Here is a 17,275-nt window from a genome sequence, read left to right as displayed (position 1 = left end):
CCTCACTTTCAAGGAGGCAAATCTATCAATCACTCGTTCAGGATCTATTTTCTCCAGAACATCACTCTCAACAGACATCACTGCTAGGTGATGGAGTCTCTTTTGCTCCATGGTCCTTCTGAGCCAGGTATGGAGACGTCTTAAAGCACTGAAGGACCTTTCGCAACTGCAGCTGCTGACTGGTATGGTTATTGCAGCCTGAATAGTTGCCTTGAGAGAGGGGAACATTTATGTATCTAGCAGGTTATATACTGCAAGCATGTTCCCAACATCACCACCACCCTCTCTTCTGCGCCTCAAAAAAATTCTGGCTATCGCCACCTCTTCTGACTTAAGGTCAATGCGATAGTGAAGTGCCAGTGCTGTCAAATCTGGCTCAGAAAGGAATTTGTTAGACGTTGGACAGCACGCCATAATTCCTTCCAGCAATTCCTCATTCACATCAGAAAACCTTTTATCAATTTCTGAAATCATTCTATCTAAACAAGGAAAGAATAATTTTTGCGTTAGGTCTTCTAACCTTGAGGAATGACTAACCTCACTACCTGCCCCACGAGAAGACTCGACAACTAAGTCTTCCATCCGTTTTGCCTTCCTCTTCTGGAAAGAGGATGGCTCTGGCAATGATATGTCATTGGCCTCACATAGGGCCATAGCCTGAGCATGCAGATCAGCAGCAGTGGCATCGTTGCGTTTCTCCTTAAGGGAATCAGTCACTGCATTTTTGTAGGCCACTGCTTGGGCAAGATCAATGGTCTCCTTCTGCAGGTATCTATGCAAACCTTCTGTAACTGAGAGGAGAGACTGGAAAACAAACAGAGTTTTGCCTTCACTCCCACAGCAAGGGGTGTGTTAATAGTGGAGAGGCAGTCAATGATGGCAGGGAAGTTGGCAAGTACTGCGTTCACAGAACGCAGTTGACATGCCCAGCGTGTGTTGGATAACTGGACAAGTTCAGTTTGCTGCAACCCTAGATTTTTTTGAGTTTCTTCAAAAATGTGGTGGTTCACAAGAGAAGAATTGAAAAAAGTGTAGACATTTTCCAGCATGTCAAAAAAATCTTTGGCCTCAGAAACTGCTCTGCACGTGTGACATAAGACGAGATTTAATTAATGTGCATAACAATGCACATACATGGCTTCAGGGTGCTTCTTTCGAAAATGGGCATGTACGACCCCCAGTACCCCACTCATGACAGCTGCTCTATCATAAGTCTGTGCCACACATCTCAAGTCATCAATATTATTCACTAATAATTGATTCTCAATTGCAATGCATATTGACGCAGCATCAAAATATTTTAAGTCTGTAAGGGATAGGAGCCTTTCCCTTAGAGCACCATCTGCAACATATCTCACACAGAGTGACAGCTGTTCTGTTTTTCCGTCCCTGGCCTCATCGGCCATGATGGCATACATCTTTGATTTCCTTATCTCTCGAACAATAGTTGCTGTAACCTCTTGTGAACAACACTGTATCATTTGATTCTGAGTGTCAGATGAAAGATAGGTTGTGTTTGCTGGAGGCGTGTAGCTTTGGGCATGTCCACCAAGATGTGTGCTGGATAGATCAGTCTACCAGCCTACCCAGTGGACTGTAGCAAACGTTGCACATCTATCCGTCACACATCTAGGTGGACACGCCCACCTGTGATGTCATAAGGGGAAGATTTCCAAAACGGCTTGTAACGCTAATCACACCACACCTGGTGGCATGTCATGGGACCTTTAACACTTTAAACTTTAAACCACGCGGGAAATGGCAGGCAACACATTTCGTCATTTTCGTCCATACGTCATTTTAATCGTTAAAGACATATTTCCAAGAAAAACAAGAAATCATAAGGGCCAGTCGAAGTAGGAACGCTATCTGATCTGTTGAGGGAACATTTATTCCTCTTTTACAACCAGCCATGTGTTATCTTGGCAGAACGTTTGTAATGGGCTGGAGGGGAAAATGTAGCCTAACGGCATAGAGAAGTCCATATCAATGTTACAGCTGACATTTCTTTCTCTGACTTGAATGGAAAAAAACAACTAAACCATTCAATTAAATTAGAAAATTGTATTTCATTTAAATTTGTCAGACTACTTGCTAATGGTCATTGGCAAATAGCCCAAAAAAATCTTAAAAGAAAAGTAATTGTCCACCCTTTTAAATGTGTGCGTATTTATCTAAAAGACAATGAAAATGTTGAATGGCGAGGTGACGGCAGGTGCATTCTGGGAGCTCAAGATGAAGGGGCCATATTGGCCCCCTCCACTTGTCAATTGGAAACCAATGGCAACGGCGCCAACAACAACATCACTGATCAGGAGGATGAATTCTGGGCTTCTTTTCTTCTTTTTCTGTCCCAGAGCCTGTCGCCACGGCAATGACGACGAATCACGCAGGCAGGAAAATAGATTATCCTTCGCTGTTGTTGGAGATTAAGGAGGACTCCCGTCTCTTTCCTAACATGTCTTTTATCCAGACAAACACAACAGTAAGTGAAAAGGAAAGTTGACCTGCTCTCTGAGATGTATGTAATATATCTCTGGTTTAGCTTGAAGAATATAAAACATTGTTGTGTCAACTGAAAAGGGATTCAAATTATGTGGTCGTTCACCCCCTATAGCGGCCCGTTGTGGTTTACGCTCTAGGAGCTGGTCGGGTAAACCAAGCCACCATTTACCACCAAGATTTAGAGCAACCGTGAGGCTATTGATTGCGAACAAGCAAAGCCTTGCAGCTAAGTGGAGCCTCGGTCCCCGCAGCACGTTGTGAGGTGCTGCTGGAGGCTGAACCAGAGGTGGGAGGGGAGGGTAGGGGAGAGGTGGGAGGGTATGGGAGGGTATCGTGTAGCGGCACAGTCAGCCTCCGAAGGGAACCGTGCTAATGAACATGTTTTCTACATGCCTGGCAGTCAAATCTATTGGTTTTAATGGAAATCTTTATGGTTTATGTGTTTGTGTGTGCAGGTGTCTGTATTGCTCTAGGAGTGTGACTATGTGCCTCTTCGTATGTTTGTGTCTGTTATAATGTATGGGTTTGTGTATGTCTATGCGAGTGAGTGTTTAGTTAGGGTTAGCATCTCTGGTCCAGTCAGTGGGTCAGGTCCGGTCGCCGAGCTCTTCATCCCCCAAGAACTCTGCTCGGATCATCTCTTGCGTCAGACACACGCCCGGCTCCTCTGTACTGTGAAACACACGCACACGCACACGCACACACACACACACACACACACACACACTTGTCAAACCAATGTCTATGAAGCTGCTTTTCGGAAACAATTTAGGACTTAAGGCTTAATTAAGGGGTCTCACACTCTGTCAACCAGGGCAGGGTCAATGTCATCGGAGGGGCCAGTGAGGGGTTGGGGGACCCTCTCTGGGAACAAGTCTGTTTTCAGGTCCAAAGACCTTCAAAGCGGAAGAAGAAGAAGAAGAAGAAGAAGAAGAAGAAGAAGAAGAAGAAGAAGAAGAAGAAGAAGAAACCAATCATCAAAAAATAAAACATTGGAAGTACTATAAAGCATAGGAAAATTGACTTATTTTTTTCTTAACCACTGATAAAACAAGAATATACAAATCAGATTTTACTTCTCCCTCTCTAAGCCCTTTAGAGAAACATGAATATATGTACAACAAGGTTGCATGTTGGACTCTCCAAATCACTCAGAGGAACAAGGATATGACACTCATCTCTCTTAGAGAAACAGAGCTTTCTTTTTATGGACCAATGTTTTCTGTACTTATTTTGATACAGCAATCAAACACTAAAGTCATCAAAGTGGAATAAGAGTCATGGGGACTTCATACATGAGGTCTTCATGAAGAAGAGGATAGAACTAGAAAATGCATTTCCTGCAGAAAGTGCGGCGAGTGCTGTAGTACAAAGTGAGGTTGAAAATATTTTTTAATAAAGCCACATAGATTAAGACATAAAGAGACGTTAAATGGCTTAAATCAAGTGAAGAATTTGAACAAAATTTCAATAGTCTAAATTGAGTAAACAATGTACATGCACACCATTTAAGAAAATGTAAATGGTTAGAAACAAATAAAGTGACAGCTGAATGAAAAGCGCAAAGCATTGCTAAAAATGCAGAAATGTAAAATTAATTGAACTGAAGAATCTGAAAGGTCAAATGTATTGCCCTGCACTGTTGGTGTGTGTGTGTGTGTGTGTGTGTGTGTGTGTGTGTGTGTGTGTGTGTGTGTGTGTGTGTGTGTGTCTTTAAGAGAATAGTGAGCCGATGCGTGATTAAAAGAGGCCAAATAGAGCGAGAAAACAAGCCCAATCTGGCAACACCGGCTGAAACGTCCTCTCAAATTAGCCCAATCCGACGGGAAAAAACACCCAAATCTGGCAACACTGCTGAACGTCCTCACGCTCCAGCGTCAACGTGAATCAATGAGACTTGAAACTGAAAACGAAGCCGGTATGAAACTAAAAATGATTCTGAAGAAAGTATAAATTATTTCAAAATTCCATTGGATATTATAAGTGTGAAGATTTGTTAAATGGTTTGAACAAAGATAAACGGTTGAAAAATGATTTAGTTAGGTCGTAAACAGTTGAAGTAGCCGTCCTCCCATTGAATCCCATGTTTAAAAAAAGATAGTATTTTAAAAGTAGAATATCTTAAAAAGTATAAAATATTTTAAAAATCAGAAAAGAAGCGTGCGATTCAAAGCTATACTGAACATTTTAAAATTTGAATGGAGGTGAAAGGTGAAAAATTGAGGAAGGAGATAGGTCCCAAAGTTTGTAGAGAATAATGAAGAGGAAATAAATTTAGAATCAAACTTATGAAGAACAATAGTTGAGCGCTGCATGCAGCACTCACCTAATAAAACCTAAGAAGAACAATAGTTGAGCGCTGCATGCAGAACTCACCTAATAATGGCAGATGTTATGAGCTAAATGGATATCCGCATTTTAAAAATAAATATTCGTTTTGAAGTACGGTTTGGCAAAACATAAATATAACATAAATATATACAGAACAAAACTACAAGAATAAATGTAAAAGCTTTGATAGATAAGACGTTTTTAGTGTGTTCTTCAATAATGCAACTTTTAATGAAAAATGTATGATTTGTATTTTTATGGACAAAATTATCTCCTCAGAAAAAGAAGGTTGCAGGGTACTGCTCTCCTGAGAAGGTGCCACAGCTGCATGAGGAGGAACAGCAGCAGCAGATTACCTGGAAGAGTCAGCTAACCTTTCAGACGCTTCCCCAGAGGGGCTGCATTAAGAAATATCCCTGCACTGCAACAACATAATGCCACTAAATCGTATTGCGCCCGAAAAAACACCTTCTTAAAAAAAGGTTGGAAAACAAAAACGAATGCCGTTAATCAATTGAATCACGAGACTCAAAGATAAGTCAATGGGAAACATAAAGCAGTACCCTACACACACTACTACCCTACATACACTAGTACCTTACATACACTTACACCTTACATACAGTAGTACCCTACATACACCTATACCCTACACACACTAGTACCCTAGATACAGTAGTACCCTACATACACTAGTACCCTACACACACTAGTACCCTAGATACAGTAGTACCCTACATACAGTAGAACCCATGTGTACAAAAGTACCCTACATATTAAAGTACCCTAGATACAGTAGTACCTTACATAGAGAGGTACCCTACCTACACTAGTACATCAAGTAGAAACCCTGAATACAGAAGTACCCTAAATACAGTAGCACCCTACATACAGTAGGACCCTACATATAGAAGTACCCTAAATAGAGTAGTACCCTACATAGAGAGGTACACAACCTACACTAGTACCCTATATGCAGTAGTACCCAACATACACTAGTACCCTACACACGCTAGTACCCTGTATACAGTAGTACCCTAAATAGAGTAATACCCTACCTACACGTAGAAACCCTACACACAGAAGTACCCTAAATACAGTAGCACCATACATACAGAAGTACACTAAATACAGTAGTGCCCTACATGGAGAGGTACCCTACCTACATGAGTAACCTACATACATTAGTATCAGTACCATACTTACCCAAGTAGGTAACGCTTTATATTAAGGTCCCTGTAATAAGCCTTAGTTAATATGTAATGAGACTTTATTATATGCTTATTAACATTAATTTGTGTTAATAAGACTATCAATAAGTGTTAATAATAACATAATAAACACGTTTATTGTGAGATTATAAGACTTTTATAAGCACTTAGAAGAAACTTGTTAACTATTTATTGATTGCTTAATAACATTAATAATGGTCTATGTTTAATGAGATTCTTATAGTTTATTGAGCCTTACTAACTTACCTATTATGTCATTGTTAAACCTTTACTAAGCATTTTTTATGCTTATTAAGGTTAATAAATCCTTTATTAAACTGCCAATTATGCATTTTGCAGGTACGGGATCTAAAGTGGGAACCATGCTTATTAAGTTTAATAAGTCCTTTAATATACACTTAATAACAGTTAATGAGTACTATATATTATCAAGATTGATAAAAGGTAAAATAAAAAATACATATACCGTAAATACAATGGCAGTGAAGCACATCTTTTGAAAAATATTATTTTTTTTAATTTTAAAAACTTCAGAACGTATTCTTGAACATCAAAAATTTTCAGTTCAACTTTTGACCGTGTTAACTGGTGACCATCAGCCGAATGCATCGCTTGTTGTGGCTACGGCAGCTGTTGGAAATCGGGCAAAAAGCTGTCCTTGCGAATGCCTCTTTGATTTGATTTCAATAAAATGTCAAAAACATACCCATCTCATTCGTATTTGGAGTCTTATTGGGGGAAATTTGTCATGTAGAACCATTTTAAGCCAAAAATAAATGGAAAATGTGTGTTTTTTTAATAATAAATACGAATTCGAGCTCATACCATTTTGGGGGGGAAATATTTCAAGCTGAGATTCCATTCCGTTGTGCCGTTGAGTCAAGGACACTTTAGCTGCAGTACTAAAAGCCCAACTAGTCTTCTTGATAAGAGCATTAGGCAGCCAGATCAACTTGTGACCTGACTGTCCATGTTATGATAGACCATGGCATTTGTCTCGTTTCCAAAAAGAAGAGGCCATTACACCAATTATTCAAATCCTAATGTTTACAACCCAGCCAAAAAACTGTTATGCGCTCTTTCGGTATCATTTCGGTCGCCTGATGTGGCATAGTCTCTTGCTCTGGATAGTCTCTAAGCAAAGCAGTGAGCTCGAGAATCAATGTGACGCAAGGCAGTATCACTCTGAGAGACAACGTTTATTCAGATCAACAAAGCATGCCTACGGATCGTCCAAGGGATGATAACGCCCCTGACTAGATATTTCAGTAAAGTAGCCTATACGAGCAGAAAAGTGGCACACACGGTTAAAATAAGAATGTATACATTGTATGAAACAATCACTCATGGGGATTCATTAATAAAACGACATGGGAATGACATACATGCACATTTTCAGATATAGAAGCAGAGATTGTCCGAACACATTGATAAGTTACATGATATGGCACAAATCCCAACAAACAGAGAAACACTTTTGGAACAAACAATTGATTGCATTTATATAGCGCTTTTCTGAGTGGCCACTTACATTTAGGGCGTTTAGCAGACGGTTTTATCCAAAGCGACTTACAATAAGTACATTTGTCAGAAGAAAGAGAATCGAGAATATATCGCTGTCAGTACCCTAAAGTAAGGATGTTCATAGAACCTCTGAGATGCTACTTTCTCCAGTTTCCCTTTCCCCACAGAAACGGGTTCTGAAATGTTTTGGTAAGGTCGATATTGATTGAAGCTTACCAAAACAGTCTCCTTGGCCATTTCTATCCATTGCCGGTTGCTCGTATATTTTACTGAAATAACTAGGGCGTTATCATCCCTTGGACGATCTGGTATGCTTTGTTGATCTGAATAAACGTTGTGTCTCAGAGTGATACTGCCTTGCGTCACATTGATTCTCGAGCTCGCTGCTTTGCTTTGAGATGATCCAGAGCAAGAGACTATGCCACATCAGGCGACCAATGCCGTATTTGGGTTAATGAAGCGCACCTGTGTGTATTTAGGAGAGGAGCCACAGGTGAATAGGTAGCAGGAAGTTGTACAGTTTTTTAACCGCTCAGTGACAGCTCTTTTGATATATGTAAGAAAAGGTTTATGTTGATCCTTCATGTTTTCTTTTGCTTGAAATAAATACCGCAAAGCTGACGGACGATCCCTAACCTTTTATTTTTTTAACTGGTGTATTGCGAGCATGTCTAAAAGCCACAATCCCGAAAGAACGTGCCTATTTTTGATTAACAGCAAAAATAAGTCACGACATTTAGTTAGAAAACTATGCATTGTAGAGCTTTAGTTAAAATACTATGCTTTGTTGAGCTTTAGTTAACAAACTACGCATTGATGAGCATCAACTCTGCGGGACAAGCTCAAGACGGTGAGAGTTACAACTGCTTTCGAATGTAGTGGAGCCGTGAGTAAACCAAGCGCTGGCGATTCATGAATGGAGCGGTGGTGGTTAAAATAAAAACTAAAAACAAAAGGATCTTTTTGTCAAACAATGGAATAAATGCCTCCATTGAATGTTTTATAAAATGAAGAACTATGATGTCTATGCTTTTGGAAGTTTATATGACACAGGGAAATATATTTTCTGCATAATGAAATCAATAAAAGGAAACAATTGTTGAACGGATATTTGGATTGAAAAAATCAAGTAAATCAGTTCCTTAACGAATGACCTCAACTAAACAATTATAACCGAATTATCATGGACACGGATAGTGATAATCCTTACGTTGATGCTGCCATGGCAGATGAGAAATTAAAGTGACTCAGTGCATCACGGAGAGGAAAACTTGGCACATGCACACGCAAAATGAACAAAATAAAGATTCTACTGGTGCTTGGTGGAAATATTGATACGATAGATGAAGACGTTGCAGCATTTAAAAGGTCTCTGAAGGAATTTGAGGAAATTCATGCAAATGTTATTATCTGATGAAATAATGGAACATGAAAGAATGAACTGGTATGAGCCAAAGATCAATACATTTAGGAATTGTCTGTGGAATGGCTGTGGAAATTCTTGAAAAACAAAACGGACCCTCAATGGCATATTGGGCCACAGGACAGCATTTCTAATGCACCAAGAACCTCAGGAAAAACAAAATCAACGACTTCTTCAGTTTCCTCAGCCCACATTAAAGTGGCTGCACAAAGAGCTGCTATCCTAGCCCGGGCAGAAGGCCTTAAAGCAAAACATGAACTGGAAATGGAGGAGGCTCAATTAAAATCTAAAATGGAGTGAATGATACTGGAGATAAGCCTGGCCGAATCCGATGCAAATTGAGAGTTCTGGAAAATGGGGAGCCTTATGCAAAGCCTCCCCAATCGTATCAACCACAAACACAACATGATGCCATGAATGAATATCTGGAAAACTATGAGGGAAATCCTGACAGTGATCCCGAACCATCTCCAATTAAATTGGAGAATGCTGAAAAATGCTGAAATTGGAGCCATGGGAGGGAGGGACAATAATGACCATTTATTAACGGTAATGGAAAGACAAAATGATATTGCCAACCTATTGGTCCTTCCACACAAAGAGACCTCACTTCCTGCAAGGGAGATAAAAGTTTTTGATGGTAATCCTTTAAACTACCAAATATTTATAAGGGAATTTCAGCATGGCATTGAGGACAAGACCAGTAGTAACCAAGACAGGTTATACTACCTGGACCAATTCACCTCGGGGCCCTGCAGAGAGCTGGTTAGAAGCTGTTGGCATATGAACGACAATGTAGGGTTTGCAGAGGCTAAGACACTGCTGAAGACTAATTTTGGAGCTGAATTAAGGATAGCCAATGCATATATGGAAAAGGCCCTTACTTGGGACAACATAAAGGCTGAAGATGGAAATGCACTGCATTCTTATGCGCTCCTTCTTAGAGGCTGTTGTAATACAATGCAAGATCTGCGGGATATGGGGGAGCTTGACCTGCCCTCAAACTGGAGTCTCATTATATCAAAACTGCCTTATAAAATAAAAGAAAGATAGCAAATAAAAGCTTGTGACATTCTAGAGCAAAGCCAAAGGAGGGCAAGACTTGATGACCTTGCTGTATATATTGAAAGGCAAGCTAAACTATTACAGGATCCACTCTTTGGTGACATTCTTGAACCTCCCAAAGTAGAACATGTAAGACCATTCACTGAATCAAAACCCAGCACAATTAAGAGCAAGTAAAGCAGCTTTGCTACCACAGTAGCAATGGTGTCTGACAGCAGAGTTGAAGAAACGATACCAGAGAAGTCACCTGTTAAATACAAAATGTCTGCTGCTCCTTATGACCCATGTCCATTTTGTGCTGGCAAGCATTCGTTATCAGAATGCAAGAGGATGGATGCACAGCCACGTGAAACTAAAGTTGAGTTTCTTAAAAATAATGGATTCTGCTTTGGTTGTTTGAAAGTGTGACACATGAGTAAAAACTGTGTGAAAAGAATGACCTGTCAAACTTGGAATTGCAAACACCCTACCATTCTGCACATTAAAAGATCTCAGCCAACTACAGATGTTACTTCACCTCATAATGCACCGCAGAGACCAAAGCCTGAAGAGACATCGATCAGCAGTGCTCTCGTCACACTGGGAGAAGGTGAAGGAACTGGGGCTGGCAATGACTATATCCTGGCTATTGTGCCGGTGCAGGTAAAACTGTGCAATGGAAGTAAAAGTATACTTAACTATGTCTTCCTGGACCCGGGCAGTACAGGCACATTTTGTACAGAGAATCTAATGAGGAAGCTCAACGCTAGCGGCTGTAGAACTGAAGTCCTTCTGCAGAACATGGTTACAGAAAAAACGGTCAAGAGTTCTTCTAGGCCCAAATACTTCTAGTATATACGTCAAGAGTACTTCTAGGCCCAAATAATGGGCCTAGAAGTAAGCAATATTAATAGGATGTATACCTGAAACTGCCAAGGTATATACACAGAACAAGATTCCTATTACAAAGAGAAACATACTCCCCCAGCTGGACCTTGACAAGTGGCCTCATCTAAAGGAGATCAAGGTCAAAGAGATAAATGCTGATGTGGAACTTCTTATAGGAGTAAATGCACCAAAGACTATGGAACCATGGAAAATCATAAATTCACAAACGGATGGTCCATATGCAGTAAATACACTGCTGGGATGGGTGGTTAATGGTCCACTTAGGTCCCCTATCATGGAAGACGAACATCATGTGGCATTAGTGAATCGGATCTCAATTGTTCACCTTGAGCAACTTCTAGAGAAACAGTATGCACACGACTTCCCAGAGAAAGGATATTAGGAAAAACTGGAAATGTTAGCTGATGACTGAATGTACATGCAGATTGTATCAAGTTCTGTTACACTCAAAGACGGTCACTACAACTTACCTTTACCTCTCTGTGATCGGAAAATCATACTGCCAAATGGCTGAGCAGCGAACATTTCACCTGAAAAGGAAATTTCAAAGAGATCAAGTCTATGCTACTGAGTATAAAGGCTTCATGAGTGACATCATTGAAAAATGACATGCTGAAAAGGTTCCTCGAGAGGATCTACAACTGGAAAAGGGCAAGATATGGCATATACCACATCATGGTGTCTACCATAAACGTAAAAAATCGATCTGTGTGGTTTTTGAATGTGCATCATCCTATAAAGGCACCTCACTGAACAATGTACTCCTTCAGGGCCCAGACTTGACAAACTCGCTCATTGGAGTTCTGCTCAGATTCCGACAAGAGCCCATTGTCATTATGGCAGATATTGAGAGCATGTTTCACCAAGCACGTGTTCATGAAGTAGACACAAATCTGCTCAGCTGTCTGTGGTGGCCAGATGGAGACATTAGCAGGAATCTGGAGGAATACCGATGGAAGGGCCATCTCTTTGGTGCTGTATCCTCTCTAACCTGTGCAAACTTAGAACTGCGAAAAACTGCAGAAGACGACAGTGATCAATTTGATGGAGACATAGCTGGCAGAGTCAAGTCCAACTTCTACGTTGATGACTGCTAGAAGTCAGTAACAACAGAGAAACAAGCAATAGAACTGGTTAAAAGCCTAAGAGAAATCTTTTCTCTTGGTGGATTCCAGCTGACAAAATGGATTAGTAACAGTTGAGCTGTCCTGGCATCCATTCTTGAGGAAGACAAGGCTAAACAAGTAAAGAACTTGGATCTTGACAGGGAGAAGCTGTCTAACGAGCGAGCACTAGGGATGTTTTGAGAGTGATATCTTCAGCTTTCATGTGACTGTGAAACAGGACAGAAGCACATCCCTTACCAGAAGGAATATACTTTCTATCGTCAGCTCTGTGTATGATCCTCTTGGTCTTCTCTCCCCATTCATACTCAAAGCTAAGCAAATCCTTCAACAACTGTGCAAAGCTAAGAATGGATGGGATGAAGTTATTCCGGCGGAAATCGCAAAGCAATGGCAGGCCTGGCTTAAAGAGGTAGAACAACTGTCCAGATTTCACATTAACAGATGCCTTAAGTCCAAGAACTTTGTTCAAGTGAAAACTGCACAATTGCAAAACTTTTGTGATGTTAGTGAACAAGGCTACAGTACTGCAACTTACTTGAGGATCACAAATGACACTGAAATGCCAAAAGAACTGGGCTCCATCCTCCGTGATGACCCGGAAGTACGGAAGGAAGTTGCTGTTACCAGCATTGTTGCAATTGGACAGAAAAAACTCCTGAACCATCCTGGAACAGCCTAAAAAGAGCCGTAGGTTGGATGATGAAGTTAAAAAAAATGATCTTTCAGATGGCACAGAAAAGGAAAGGGATTTGCTTGCATGCTGGTCCATGACCAGGTCTTGACAATGTGAAGTCATTCAAAGACCAGATGCTTCTTCTCAAAATGCTTCAAAACAGGCACTAACTCTTACCCTAGAGGACATTGACAGTGCAGAAAAGGCCATTATTGGATATGAGCAGAGACTGCATTTCAAAGAAGAAATTGCCACACTGGAGAAAGGAAAACAGTGCAATAAGGGAAGCTCTCTGTGCAAACTGGATCCAATCATTGACAATGGTGTTAGAGCCATATTTTATGTTAGTTTAAAATCTATTTTATTTCAATTATTCTATTAATGAATTCCTATTTGACGTTATGTTTATGTTTTATTCTTATTTATCTAAATGTTAGATTTATGCTGTATTATTTGGAGGTATAGCCTAATGAGAGGCAGCCGGCAAAGAGGGGGTGGGGTTGCCAAGCCAGGTTAAGAATCAGGAACGGGGGCATTGAGAGGGTGGAACAGGGGGAATTGACACTGTTTTAGATCTCACGCACACGCTCATGTATCTCACGCTCACGAAAAAGCCAAATGACATGTTCTGTGGAAAAAAAGGGAAAATAAATCAACGTAAACGAAGAAGCAAGACTTTGTGTTTGATTGAACGGAGACGTGTGAGTCCAAAAGCGATCCCCTTGTAAAGTGGAAGGTTCAAAACTAAAGTTTAGAACAGGCCACAACAGATGGTATTCTAAGAGTTGAAGGAAGAACCAGTAAAATGGATATGCCCCTTGAGGTTAAACACCCAATAATCCTTCCTAAACATTCTCATGTTTCAAAGTTAATACTTACCAGTATTCACCTACATGTTGGTCATTCAGGAAGAGGACACATGCTTTCTAAGCTTCATCAGCGGTATTGGCTGTCAGGTGCAAACTCTTTGGCAAGAAGGATCATTAAAGACTGCGTTTTTTGTAGACGACTACAGGCCAAAGTAGGAGACCAGAAAAAGGCTGATCTCCCACTTGATCGAATAACACCAGATCTTCCTCCCTTCACCCATGTAGGTGTTGATTATTTTGGACCCATTGAGGTGAAACGTGCCAGTGCCCATGCCCATGTCAAGAGATGGGTAGTAATCTTTACTTGCCTGGTAACCCGAGCTGTCCATCTGAAGGTGGCTAGTTTCCTAAACACAGACACATGCATTAATGCTATCCGTCGGTTCATCTGTCATCGAGGATCAATAAAAAGTATCCGGTCAGATCAAAGCATTAACTTTATTGGAGCACAAAAGGAGTTGGCGGAGTCCATAAAATTACTGGACAATGACAAACAGCATTACTCAAAGAAGGAATTGACTGGACATTCAACCCTCCCTCAGGACCTCACCACGGCGGAGTGTGGGAGAGACTCATTCGATTGGTCAAAAAGATTCTGTACTCCATCTTAAAGGAAAAATCTGGTGTAAAACGGATCTGGGATATGTTTAGTATGATGAGTTGGGATGTTCATTTGGGAGCAAAAAGGCGCATGAATGCGCATTCTTAAGTTGGCTGTTTTTAGCCGATTCTACCAAAACGCTATAAACTTGGAACGATGGGGGCATGTGTTATGGTAAAAACTAAATCGTTATTTTGAATCACATAAAAGGCTAGAAGTAGCCCGACACTTCTTTGATAGTATAACAAGGGTCTTAACATATAAATCGAGGCATTGATAGCTTTGTAAGTGTACAGATCAGAGATGGGACAAAGTCACTGTTTGGCAAGTCCCAAGCAAGTCCCAAGTCTTAGCAGTCAAGTCCGAGTCGAGTCCCAAGTCAAGACAGGGAAAGGCAAGTCCAAGTCAAAGTCACACCAAAGCCAAGTCGAGTCCAAGTCCAAGTCCCAAACTTTTTCAAGTCTTGAACATTTCATCATGTATTTTTACTTAATAATGTCATTATTAGGCTATTGATCATAATTTCAACATATCACTCTAATGTACAGTCATTTCTTATCAACACAGTTATACTATGTTCATTGTTTCTGTCTTCAAATGTGTTATGATATGCGCATGCGCCGAAATCGTATGTTTTTAAAAGTAGCCCAATAGGGTGGGAAAACCGTCCAATCTGGCAACACTGCCTGAACGTCCTCAAAACGTAGGCCAATAGATCGGTAAAAAACGCTCAATCTGGCAACACTGCTGAACGTCCTCACCTCCAGCGTCAACGTAAATCAATGAGACCAACTGAAACAAAGCCAATATGAAACTTTTACTGTGATTCTGAAGGAAGCATAAATGATATCAAAATTCAGTTTAGATATTATTGTAGATTTGTTATATTTTTCGTACGAAGGTAAATGGTTGAACAATGATTTAGTTACGATGTCTTAAGTGTTAGAGGCTTGCCAGAAGGCTTCAATGGGACCAACTCAAAACGCCGCTGATATGAAACTAAAACAGTTATTCTGAATAAAGTATAAACAATATCGAAATTTCGTTTTGATATTAGATTTGTCTTCGCTCGCTGTTTTTTTTTCATCTTCACGGAAGTGAGTGCGTCTTGGGTGTCTAGCCCTCTAGGCGGGAAATTGGTTAGATATCTAAAACAATAAATGTTTTTGACTGAAGACATGTCGAGTCATTACAAGTCAAAGAGGCAAAGTCCGAGTCAAGTCTCAAGTCAATAGCAGTCAAGTCTAAGTCGAGTCGCAAGTCATGCGTAATTTTGTCAAGTCGAGTCTGAAGTCATCAAAATCATGACTCGAGTCTGACTCGAGTCCAAGTCATGTGACTCGAGTCCACATCTCTGGTACAGATTGTTTATTAAAAAGGACATTTTATGCACACAATACCATCAGTAGTTCACCCGTCGACGCCATCTTGTTTTTAAGACTCGATAAGTAGATTGACGAACACAGAGATTGTGCCATCCGTCAACCACAGGCAAGCTCTGTGTTCCCCAATCTACTTATCGAGTCTTAAAAACAAGATGGAGTCGACGGGTGAACTACTGATGGTATTGTGTGTATAAAATGTCCTTTTTAATAAACAATCTGTACACACAAGTTAACAATGCCTCGTTTTATATTTTAAGACCCTTATTATACTACCAAAGAAGTGTTGGGCTACTTCTAGCCTTTTAAGTTTTTTTAAAATAGCTATTTAGTTTTTACCATAACACATGCCCCCATCGTTCCAAGTTTATTGCGTTTTGGTAGAATCGGCTAAAAACAGCCAACTTAAGAATGCGTATGCATGCGCCTTTTTGCTCCCAAACGAACATCCCAACTCGTTATCAAATTAAACATATCCCAGATCCATTTTACACCGGATTTGTCCTTTAAAAGAACAAACATTGGAAGATGAATCCCTACAGACAGCCTTGTGTGAGGTTGAAGCTATCATGAATGATCAATCACAATGGTGACAAATGACCCGAACGACCTTGAACCTCTAACTCCGAATCATTTACTTCAATTGAAAACATATCCATTAATGCCCCCAGACCTTTCCAGAGAGAGGACCTATACTCACGCAGGAGGTGGAGACAGGTTCAATACCTGGCAGACGGTTCTGGAAACAATGGACCAGGGAATACGTTCCACTTATGCAGGAAAGGCACAAATGGAATAAAATCAAAAGGCATTTCACTGCTGGAGATATTGTCGTGATAATTGAAGACAATGCACCGAGGAACTCTTGGCTACTCAGACGTATAGTCAAGGCCCTTCCAGGGCCAAAGGGACTTGTACACAGTGTCTTGGTTAAAACCAAGACCAACATCATCCAAAGAACAATAACAAAGCTTTGTTTGCTACTGGAGGCAACTGACTCAGTCTTTTAAGCCCCTTTCTTTCGGTCAAGTGCACCTCTGACTGCTAGATGAGGGGCTATAAGACTTTGGTCCCTATTTTAACAGTCTGAAATGCAAGTGAGAAGCGCCAAGCGCAAGTGGCTTTGTGGGCGGTTCTATGGCGATGTCGCTAGTTTACCAGCACAAAAATGACTCTTGCGCCCGGCGCAAATCTAAAAAGGGTTGGTCTGAAGTAGCCTAATTACCCGTAGGTGTGGTTTGGGCGTAACGTGCAAAAAAACAATGAGAGTGCCAGCTCCCATCCCCTTTAAGAGCCATGAGCGCATTTGAATCTGACGAGTTGATATTTTGACAGCGCATCTGCAGTCTCCGATGAGACAGGTGCACATGAATTTCAAACTTCAAATGGCTCAGTTTATGGCCAAATAATATGGCCTAATTCACACATGGAGGTATTCTTCCACAACTTCAGAAATACTGAGTCCTCAAATAAATTTCGGCAAAGAAAACTTAACACACATATGATATGCGGTAACTGTGGTTCTATTTAATGATATACACAATACATTATAAACATCGTTTCTTATCAGTATTGTATGCATTATCGTTATTGACTTGTGTTCCTAATATGCATGTGTCCCCCCGTTAATATACACTGCCATGAACTGTATTATG

At 40.5% G+C, this 17,275-nt stretch overlaps 1 protein-coding gene across 1 annotated transcript in view; it reads right to left on the bottom strand.

Moving 5' to 3' along the window:
• Nucleotides 1-2,665: 2,665 nt before the first annotated feature.
• Nucleotides 2,666-17,275, bottom strand: part of cfap221 (cilia and flagella associated protein 221) — a gene marked incomplete at its 5' end in the record, with an annotated part of 36,082 nt that continues 21,472 nt past the window's right edge. The window contains 2 exons of the mRNA XM_079734243.1: nucleotides 2,666-3,177; nucleotides 3,306-3,401. Of these exons, the coding sequence (XP_079590369.1) occupies nucleotides 3,093-3,177; nucleotides 3,306-3,401 (181 nt within the window). The 3' untranslated portion in view covers nucleotides 2,666-3,092. The remainder of the gene's footprint in view (nucleotides 3,178-3,305; nucleotides 3,402-17,275) is intronic.

The sequence above is a fragment of the Pollachius pollachius genome (assembly GCF_949987615.1).
Source record: "Pollachius pollachius genome assembly, chromosome: 4".
NCBI classification, from domain to species: Eukaryota; Metazoa; Chordata; class Actinopteri; order Gadiformes; family Gadidae; genus Pollachius; species Pollachius pollachius.
Note: the sequence above shows the minus strand (reverse complement) of the source record. Positions and strands in the feature narration are given on the sequence as shown.